The 10,715-nt window shown below is 33.3% G+C and overlaps 2 protein-coding genes across 4 annotated transcripts; one reads left to right on the forward strand and one right to left on the reverse strand.

The window, feature by feature from the left end:
• Window positions 1-2,347: 2,347 nt before the first annotated feature.
• Window positions 2,348-4,451, reverse strand: LOC126975270 (phospholipid hydroperoxide glutathione peroxidase-like). Of its 3 annotated transcripts, none has more exons than XM_050823081.1 (4): window positions 4,289-4,451; window positions 3,649-3,854; window positions 3,374-3,537; window positions 2,348-2,643 (listed from the first exon to the last, which is right to left on the reverse strand). In XM_050823081.1, exons 1-4 carry the CDS (start codon window positions 4,378-4,380, stop codon window positions 2,500-2,502), a joined length of 606 nt encoding a protein of 201 aa, XP_050679038.1. In that variant the 5' UTR covers window positions 4,381-4,451; the 3' UTR covers window positions 2,348-2,499. The 3 variants fall into 3 exon arrangements, with proteins under 3 accessions (XP_050679038.1, XP_050679039.1, XP_050679040.1); XM_050823082.1 differs by lacking the exon at window positions 4,289-4,451 and adding an exon at window positions 4,118-4,280; XM_050823083.1 differs by lacking the exon at window positions 4,289-4,451 and adding an exon at window positions 4,034-4,181.
• A 4,435-nt stretch (window positions 4,452-8,886) lies between these two features.
• Window positions 8,887-10,486, forward strand: LOC126975272 (iron-sulfur cluster assembly enzyme ISCU, mitochondrial). The gene is made up of 3 exons (XM_050823085.1): window positions 8,887-9,117; window positions 9,197-9,500; window positions 10,177-10,486. The coding sequence occupies exons 1-3, from the start codon at window positions 9,028-9,030 to the stop codon at window positions 10,248-10,250; spliced, it is 468 nt and encodes a 155-aa protein (XP_050679042.1). The 5' UTR covers window positions 8,887-9,027; the 3' UTR covers window positions 10,251-10,486.
• The last annotated feature ends 229 nt before the right edge of the window (window positions 10,487-10,715 follow it).

The raw sequence follows: 10,715 nt of genomic DNA on the forward strand, positions 1-10,715 counted from the left end.
ACTTATGAGTGCAAGAGTAGCCAACAAACAACCAAATATCCAAGCTAGCATAATAATATCATTACAGATTAAGTTGTACATAAAATTTGTACTGTTAACATAATTACCTTTTTTTACTGTAGGTAGTACGTCTGTAAAAGAACGCATGCACTTTTCGTCTTATTGCTGAAAAAGTAATTTCATCAAATTTGTCTGGAATATTCTTTTTAAGACTGGTTTTACGGGATGGTTTAAATTCTTCAGTGGTTTTATTTTTTACTGTCACGGCAGAAATACGCATAATCTCTGCTGTATTCTTTGCGCAATCACCTAAAGACCAATTTTTGTAGACATGCTGTTATGATGAATAATGCCTATAAGGCGTTCATTATCATAGCCTTTTCAGACACAGAAATAGAAGTGCATTGCGCGCGTTTTTCAGCGGTTACAGAATGTCCTGTTTGGTCGACGAACCTGGCTCAGCATCCATGAGTCATGTTATGACAACAACGAAATAAAACAAAATAAAGAAAACTTATCAACAAACAAAAACTTAACAACTCACAAAGGGATAGTAAGGAGAGCACATTGAATCATAACGATCGTCTGAAACCGAATGAACAAACCAATATGGCGATTGGCGACCAGTCATACTCACTACGACCAAGATTTTATGTAACATTATTTACGTATTTCTTCTGTAGACGAATCCAAATGTTTAGAGCTTCTATCTTATTGCCAGTGTCAAAGCAATGTTTGCACAATAAATTATTGTGCAAACATTGCTTGAAATGTTTTATTGTCAATAAAACATTGGAATTTTTTGATGTATTTTATGCTATATTACAAAGAGAAAACGTTGTGCAGTATTTAATTATATGTATATAGACTACACTTATAATAATAAATTTTAAAATGATATTTTTTGTATATTTCAACACGCACAATGGAAAAGGTTATTACTTGTTGTTGGTTATTTGAAGGTTCGGTTATTTCTTTGTTAATTTAATAATTTTTGTAAATCTGAACTACCTAATAATTAGTCTAAATTTGTGTAGATCTACTAAATTTTGCAATGCAGCAATGAATGTATGCTCATTGCAATTTTAATACAGACAGAAATTCTACCACAGATCGCACCCTTACCGTACGTCGTTAAGAAGTTCCATTGACTCCATTGATACTACTACTTTTACTCGACTACGACAATTATATGACCATAACGACGTGACGGTAGGCGACTCATAATTAATTTGCTCCTAAGAATAATTGAAGAGTTCCGTTACTTTATCATGGATCCCATAATCAGAACCTAACCAAACTACTTTTAAAGTAGGCGGAATATTGAGTAATTCTCAAATTTGTCGCGTATATTCTTATAGCATGGTTGCCACTATCAGATCTGAACCAAATTGTAATGGGATCAAGAAGCACCAGCTTTAAAAAAAAATTATCAATTATCAAAATTGGTTCCCCCAGTCGAAAGTTCCGAGGTAACAAACATAAAAAACATACTGACGAATTGAGACCCACCTTCTTTTTTGAAGTCGGTTATCACCATGTACCATATTTAATGGAAAAATATTAATTTTATTAAATTACTTACGCTTATTGCATATCCATCTTAAATAAATAAAATAACCTTACCGATGATAAGTCACACCATCTTTTTTAGAGTCGTTAATATATTATTAAAGCACTTTTTATAGCACACTTAGGCTTGTTGATTGACACATGACTAAGGAGAAAAGTGTGCTTACATTGTCTTTAAGCACACTTTTGCCATTCCACTGTCAAGACTGCGAATGATATGTCCATATGTATAGAACATCATTGTACAAATGACATTAAATATTATTCGAAGTGGTGAGAAATGTACTATATATATATATGGGAAATGTATATTTTGCCATTCCTTACATGCATTAAGTGCTTCTGATTCGATTTAAAAACATACAACAATTTTTGTAGAGTTGGAATAACATGGGTTGCCAACCTTATCACACACAATTGAAAAACCGCGGAAAATAACCTGTGCATACCTTGATACCAATTTTTTAAATATATGTTAATCTTTATGTTCCCGCTTAAATCTGCAATGGTTTGAGCAAATTGACGAAATTTTCTCCTGATACACACACTTAAAGTAAATCAACCTGATAAATTTTTAAATGAAATCCAATACAATGGTCAAGGCAACAAAATATAAGCAGGTTGCTGCTCAGTACAAATAATAATTATGCATTGCATTTGATCCTTCAAAAGTTATTTATCTTTATTTATTCAGTGCTAGTTAATATTCCTGACACACTTAGACGTCACATGTTACATCACACATTAAACGGTAAAGAATGAAAGAAATGCCACATCTGATAAATAAATTTTTATAGGGTTTTTTAAATTGTAACATACAAATAAAATAAAATTTATTCAAAAACAATCTTTGTACTTATTAAATATGTGCAAACATCTAAATATAATATTATACAATTTTGTGTAAATGCAACAAAAATGTTTCCTTCACCAGTACTTTTCCAGAGATTTGACCAAATCTTTGGGGTCTACATTAGGCCCATGTCTTTCCACTGGTACACCATTCTTGTCAATAATAAATTTTGTAAAATTCCATTTCACGAAACTCCCCAAAGTGCCACCTTGCTTATGCTGAAACATTTAAAATAATTAAGCCAAGTCACATTCACAACATTATGACATGTGTCCATAGTTTTTGATGCACATTTTTTGATTTTATATATTTTTTTTACTATTATATTCTTTAGTTCACTGGGACACCATGGTGGTCCATGCCCCGTAGTGCAACCAGTCGCTCCACCGTAGTGTCCGTAAACCTACCAAACTAGACACCAGAGTCATCATGCGTCTGGGCATCTTTAGAGCTGTATACATTTTGTTTGTAGTAGATACTGGTTGCGCCACCATGGTGTCCCGGTGAAACATAGCCCTAAGAGTGTAAACTATAAGACCAGTATTATTATTATAAACCACTACTTGCAAGTTGCATTGGGACTAAATAAACTTTGTAAATTCTCTTTTTTTAGTTCTCAATCTCAATGTTGGTTGCTTTCAATTTTAACTAATATTGTTAAAATATTAAAAGTAATGACAAAATATAATTGTTTAATAATAATTATGTTTTTGAACCTAAGGCAGCAATAAATATTAGTAAAAATATTTAAAAAATCACATTAATCACATAAATTATACTGCAGTATGATTTAACCAAAATGAAATTATGTAAAAATTAATATGATTGCTTCCAATAAACAAGGTCAATACACAGTCAAATATAATGAATAAACAAGTTCTAGCCTATGAATAATTGATTTAGTGACAACTGTAAATAATATTAATAGTCAATTATTTATTTTCTAACCTTCAAAAACTTCCACAGTGGATGTGCTGTGTCACCATTGACATCTATTTTTTCAAACATATCAAATTTAACCTTTTTATCTGCCATAAAGCAAACTATTTCTTCAGATGACCCTGGCTCTTGACCAGCAAACTGATTACAGGGGAATGCCAAAATCCGAAGTCCTAGATGTTATTAAGAAAACAATGTGGAAAAGCATTGATTAATAAAATAAAATGATATCAACACACTTCAAGTTGGTAGTAAAGACTCTAAATGAATAGTATTTATCTCACCTTTACTCTCTGCATATTCATCGTATAATTCATTTAACTGCTTGTAATTATTAGCCGTTAATCCACACTGCGATGCAACATTCACAATAATGCACACATGATTCTTGTAAACATCTAATTTTAGATCTTCCCCTTTTATATTTTTAACAGTAAATTCATGTACGCTAGAAGCACTTTTATAATCAGGATTGTTTGCAGACATATTTCTGTAATTATAAATATAAAAAAAATATTTAAACTTATCGAACTTGAACAACTGTCGAAATATTAAGAACCTAAAAAAGGTTCACTTATCACTTTAGATCTATTTAGCAAGGTAATATTTTAACCAAGTCGAAATAAAACACTCTCTGAAAATCATAGATAAATAAAAATGATAACAGACCTTACAAAATAAACACCTACTGACTACTTCAATTAAATTTTTTCTTACTTAAACTTAAGGCATGTAATTTGGAATTCAACTTACAATAAAAATCAATTAATGCGTAATTACGTATTACAACTCTTTTTACGTTCTTCTTCTGAAAAAGCCGTGTGTGCCGGTGCCGCAGCGAATTATTTAACATTTATCTAGTCAGACAAACAAGCCATAGACTAGTGTATTGCTATTGCATAATATTAATTAATTCTTACTTACACCTTATTTAGTTGCACTCGTGTTAAACAATATAAATTTGTAGATGGTACGATTATTAACTTATTTATTACAGCTCTGAAGCCAAATGTCATTTTTTTTACTTATATGGATACCTACTTGAATTGATATTGAAATAACGATTTATATAATTTACATAGTAGTGAGTAGGTACCTACTCTATGGGTTATTTGCTATGGCTCGTATTGCAGAAGGTGTCTCAATACATGATCCGCGATCAAGTGTAGTATAAACATTTGTACTTTTCATCGTAGGACATTGACCAAGCACTTGATTACAAGTTGTGTATTGAGATCATTGATGTACAATAAACAACTAGAATTATAATCAAGCTCAAAAATTTCCTGAAGCAAAACTCTGTCTACGCGTCTATTCAAGCAGAGTTTTCATTCTGTTGTGTTTGACCGCGATTTGAGTACTAACTACAATTACAAAGTCACGCAATTACAATGTTCAGTAAAAAACTGTCCAAATAACAGCATATCCAAACTAAAAAAGGGTGGAGTGTCGTATCTATTTCAGGTAAGTTTCCGTTTAAATTAACAAAATTATGTAACTAACTTGACGGTTTTAATCATTTTGCCACCTAATGTTATAACTAATGTTTTAATGTTATGTAAGTTAATGTATACGTATCGTAGAACATTGACACTATAGAAGTCTTAGAATATTAACTCTACAGAAGTAGTGTCGGAGCTTCATTACCAATACAAAGGACAAGCGATATACAAGTTAGGCTGAGATAGAACGGGACAAAGCCATCTTGCACCTCTATCGCATACCTAATGTCAACTTTGAGACAAACAAACAAGATCTATCCACGGACTAGTAAAAAAGAAAGACTCCGCGCCGTGATATTAGCAAGTGAAACACCTTTATGCTAGTGTGTGTGCGGTTACGGGGTATACCAGTTACACAATTTTTTCTCCCTTAAATAATCATATATCCAATCTATATTATTGTTTTCACACTTTTTCACAACGCACGACGGCATTTTTAAAATATTTTATTGCGACGCAAACAGTTCTGTCACAGACGATGGCAAATCTCATAATGGCGGCCGATCGGCCTGTATTAGTGTAAGTGTATGCGGGGAGCTATGTATTTACCAGCTTGTTTTGGTGCCTCACTGTTATGTAAAGTGACACGGAGTCCTTATTTTTTTACTCGTCCGTGGAACTGTCATGTCATCGAGCTTGCTTATTTTTGTGATTTTATTGTTTTCAAACATATTTGGAGTGATATATGGATTCCTTTCAACTTATAAAAGTTAGGGCCATGGTTGGGTGTTCTGTATCTGGCTGCCAAATCCGTAGTGGATGTAAAAATTCAGGAGCTACCATCCAAACGTAAGTATTGCTTTTCACATAACGTTTTCAATATAATTTGTAACAGGCTCTTATCAAATAAATTTTATATTAAGCATTCTTTCCAAAAGTATTGATTTTTTTTTCTTTGTCACCTATTTTCAGTAAATTTTTCGTAATCAAAATAAACATAAAATAAAAAAGTGACAACCAAAATGTTGCCATAATATAACATACAGTTTTACCCAAGTTATAGGGTATTTATTTATTTTAAACCTTATTTTATTCAATTTTATTAAAATAACATATGCAGCAGGTATGAATTTATTATTAGTTTTAGTAACTTACAACGGTATATTTGTATGCAGTAAGGAAATTAGAACCTCTATTGTACGTTTTCCTGTTATTGATAATAAAACAAGGAACATTATGTAAGGATGTTGGACATTGTATAGTAAAATAATGAACAAAATAATCTATTTCAGGTTTCCATTACATCCTTACTAAAAAAATGGATATTCTAATTCAAATATTTTTATTCAAAATAGGATCCGAAATCACTTATTGAACGTCAAAAACTACCACCCATTCAAAAGACTGCCTCAGACCTGAGAAGAATGGGTGCAAGAAACCCAGCGGGCTTTTTTTAAATATAAAAATATGGATTACAATGTTATATCGTACAATAAACATTTATAATTAAAGAGCCTGAGGGAGTTTGCTTTATTCACTCATTCAAATTCGGCCGGGTATCGTTAATTTGTCATGAACCCATAATTAGAACTTAATCAAACTCTCGTCAAACTACCCTTGAAGTATATTCCAATAAAAAAATCATCAAAATCGGTTGGCGTACATACTTAATGCATATTTCAGTCATTGTCAGAACTAGACCAAATTAAAATGGGACTGGACCATACGGGAAGCACCAGCTTTCAAATAAAAAAAGATCATAATAATTGGTTCACCCAGACGAAAGTTCTAGTAACAAACATATAAAGAAATATCGTTAAATTGAGAAGCTCCTCCTTTTTGAAGTCGGTTAAAAATGCGGTTAGTAATAATAATAATTCGTACTACAAATACGTACCAGCGTTGGTTCTTGGGAATGGTCTTTCATCACGGGTAGGATTTCTGGCGCCTATACACGGTGAAATTTTATGGGTATACTATAATTATATATAAATATAATACCAGACATTCTTTAGGTCATCATTAAAGACTATGTCGGAAATGAATTTACATTATATTTTAATACAATTTTTGAAGTGCTAAGTTTTCGCAAAAATTATGCATCTCGCAACCCTTATCAGCTGTTTTTCTGAATTCTCTTTGACCTAAAACAGATGAATAACGTAGATATGACATAATATCAGATAATAGTAAAATGACAACTATTAATTGCAGCTGGAGGCAAATTATGTTCTCATTTAGCCATGAAGACCAAGTTATTTTCTATGTAGATTTTCTTTAGTTGACGAAGATAGGTAATTCTAATCCAATTATGAAACTATGCATACATTTAGGTTAAAAAGATCGGCCTGTCTGTGTAATACTCATTGAATTGTGCTTTGAATACGATATATTATGTGTAATATAATTTGAACTATATTTACTGCTCTGTGATTGGAGAATATGAGAAAAACATTATCCAATCACAATCACGCAATATTCCTTAATAGATGCCGACTGCCGTCGACAAACGAAATCGCTAATAAAGGCGTATTCACACTGCACCACTTTTTATTCAAGTTTTTTTTGTTGTGTTGGAAATTATATGACTTTGATAAGTTACTACCTAACCACTTCAATATAGGAATATTTGAAATTTTTCTTCAGTTGACATTGAAAATAAATCCAAATTTGTATTTGTAAATTGTAGGTACCACAACGGCACCTTTTTCTGCCCTGAAGCAGAAATTTATAAGCATTATTGTGTTTCAGTCTGACGGACGCTGTAGCTGGTGTAATTACCGGGAAAATGAGACTTAACATCTTATGTCTCAAGTTGACGAGCGTAATTGTAGTTCCGCACAGCTTTTTGGGTTTTTCTAAACTCTTGATCAATTACCATCCGCTGAATGTCCAGCTCATCTCGTCCCTTCTTAACACAAAAAAATGTATTATCCAATAAAGATATTCTAATAGGCACCTATTAAGAAATTGTACTTCACGGATAACCTTAGTCAAAAACGGATGTCTTTGACCATCTTCGTAATAATAATAGATAGGTAGGTATTCCATTCCCGGGCCAGGCAAAAAGCATTGGGTTTTTCGAAGAAATTTTTCAGTAGTAACCCGGTATTTAGAAATGTGGAGGCTCGCCCCCCATTTATGTGGGAATTAAACATAGTGAAACGTGGGTGGAAAAAATACACCTCTGCCTAACCCTTCAAGAACACATGCGTGAAACTGTGTAACGTTATGTAATGTCTTATTTTGTTTATCTATTACGCAATAACAGGAAGTACGTTATTCTAATTATTGTATGTGAAATACATAAACACAACCCACGTGCTATTGCATGGTTTCATCTAGTGTGGATACAATACTAATTCCTTTTCCGTACCCCTTAATCATAATCCATTTCAATAGATATTTACCTATTTATCAAAAAAAGTAATTTTATGCTTTAGTTGTCTTTCTGCAGTCGTGTTTGTCAGTTCTTCGCGTTGGACTTTGGATTGCAGTATTTTCGTATGATAATAAGCATCGCAGATTATGGTAAAAATGAATATTGCGACATGATATTGGGTGTGGGTGCGGTGACAAATGAATCCGGTCGCGGCCCCCGAATTGTACCACCGTCGGTACCGGGATAGGAGGCTTCCCACACACGCCTGTTTCCAAAGGTTGGTGCACAGGCTCCACTCAACTGGGTCGTTTTATAGTTCTGACCGTCTTGTAAGATAGAGGAGTGAGTGAGTGAGTTACTTCTTCTTCCGTTTGAAGAGAATGCTTCTCTTCAAACGGAAGAAGAACACACTGCACCCAACCATATTGTTAACATTTATAACTATATTGGAGTACCTATACCACACTAAATGTTTCATAACAATTAAATCACAAAAATACTAAAGATCAATTAAACAAAAAATCAGCTTTGTCCCGTTCTATTTTAGCTTAGTTGTATATCGCTTGTCCTTTCTATTTGTAATAAAGTTACCGACGCTACTTCTGTAGCGTTAATATTCTAAACCACTCACCTTGTTTTGGCATACGTCAATGTTATGTCGTCTGTGATGTGTCACCACTCATCTGTCAACACAGCAGTAGATTATAGATTTACAAGTACCTAATTGTTATTTGTTTTCTTCATTCTCCAAACTACAAGTTCATCACTTCATCAGACCATCAGTCGAAAGCCGAATACATTAATATTTTAAACGAGTTTAAGCCAGCTGTTTGTTAATAATGGCTTACTTAGTTCCTAATTTATGTAGATGCATCTGTACTCGTAACCGAGCGGTGCATATTGTGCAAATTGCGTCATATCATGCTAATGTAAGTTTAATGAATTCAAGATCAAAGTTAAGGATTCTAATATGATTGAAAAAAGTTAAAATGTTAATTTTCCTTTTAGGTTATTGATCACTATGAAAATCCTCGCAATGTGGGCTCCATGGATAAAAAAGACAAAAATGTTGGGACTGGGTTAGTTGGAGCTCCAGCTTGCGGCGATGTTATGAAGTTACAAATAAAGGTTGATGAGAATGGAAAAATTATTGATGCAAAATTTAAGACTTTTGGTTGCGGATCGGCCATAGCGTCTAGTTCTCTTGCGACTGAATGGGTTAAAGGCAAAACAGTTGATGAGGCACTTAAATTGAAAAACACTGATATTGCAAAGGAGTTGTCACTGCCCCCAGTCAAGCTTCATTGTTCTAGTAAGTTTTTTGTTTTTTTTTTTTTTTTTTTTGTTTCGGTCACCTGGTGTTAAGTGATCACCGCCGCCCACATTCTCTTGCAACAAATTTTTGAAGGTACCCATGTCGTATCGTCCAGGAAACACCACACAAGGAAGCTCATTCCACAGCTTTGTAGTACGAGGGAGAAAGCTTCTTGAAAACCGCACTGTGGAGGACCGCCACACATCCCAATGGTGGGGATGATATCCTAGCTTGTGGCGTGTTGTGCGAAGGTGAAATTCGGCGGCAGGAATCAGGTTAAACAGCTCTTCGGAACACTCCCCGTGATAAATGCGGTAGAAGACACACAATGAAGCGATGTCTCTACGCAATGCCAAGTGATCCAGCCGTTCACAGAGCACTGAGTCCCCGACAATTCGAGCTGCTCTACGTAGCACGTGGTCAAATGGATCGAGCAGATACTGGGGTGCACCAGACCTGAGATGACAGCAATACTCCATGTGTGGCCGGACCTGCGCTTTGTAGAGCGCTAGAATGTGGGCCGGCTTGAAGTATTGCCGTGCTCTATTGATGATGCCCAGCTTCTTCAAAGTTGATTTTTTTTAAATATAATTTCAATTGTAGGTTACAATAACAGAAAATAATTTACAATACTTTATTTACTTTTTAATTCTTTATTACTTTTTATTTATAGTGCTTGCTGAGGATGCCATTAAGGCTGCTCTTTCAGATTATAGAATCAAGCAAAATGGAGCAAATGAGAAATAAATAATATAGACCAAAGGATGTAATGGAACAGATCTGTGATTGGCTCAATAGTCGCGAAGGATATAGAATTGGTAGTATTAGATAATATTATATTTCATCACTTTTCTTTAATTACTTAGCTATATATTATCTCAGGTTGTAGAAATATGTTTATTCTAAAATTGTAGCACATTAAGATTGTGAATTGTTGTTAAATATCTTTCTTTTAAATAGAATACAATATGGTATCATAATAAGTGTTTTAATTAATGTACCTACCAGTTGCTGGCAATAATATTGATTTCTATCATCTATTTCTTAAAAACAAATATTGCACTAGAGGATAAAAAAAAATTTGATACTTATTATATATATTATATGTTCTCTACATTTGCATTGTCAATAAGAATGAATATTTTATCATTTATGTAACGGTATTAAGTATTTGATTCAAAGTTAGTGAGTAAATTAGTGTATTGTGCACTG

The sequence above is a fragment of the Leptidea sinapis genome, chromosome 35, assembly GCF_905404315.1.
Source record: "Leptidea sinapis chromosome 35, ilLepSina1.1, whole genome shotgun sequence".
Taxonomy (NCBI): Eukaryota; Metazoa; Arthropoda; class Insecta; order Lepidoptera; family Pieridae; genus Leptidea; species Leptidea sinapis.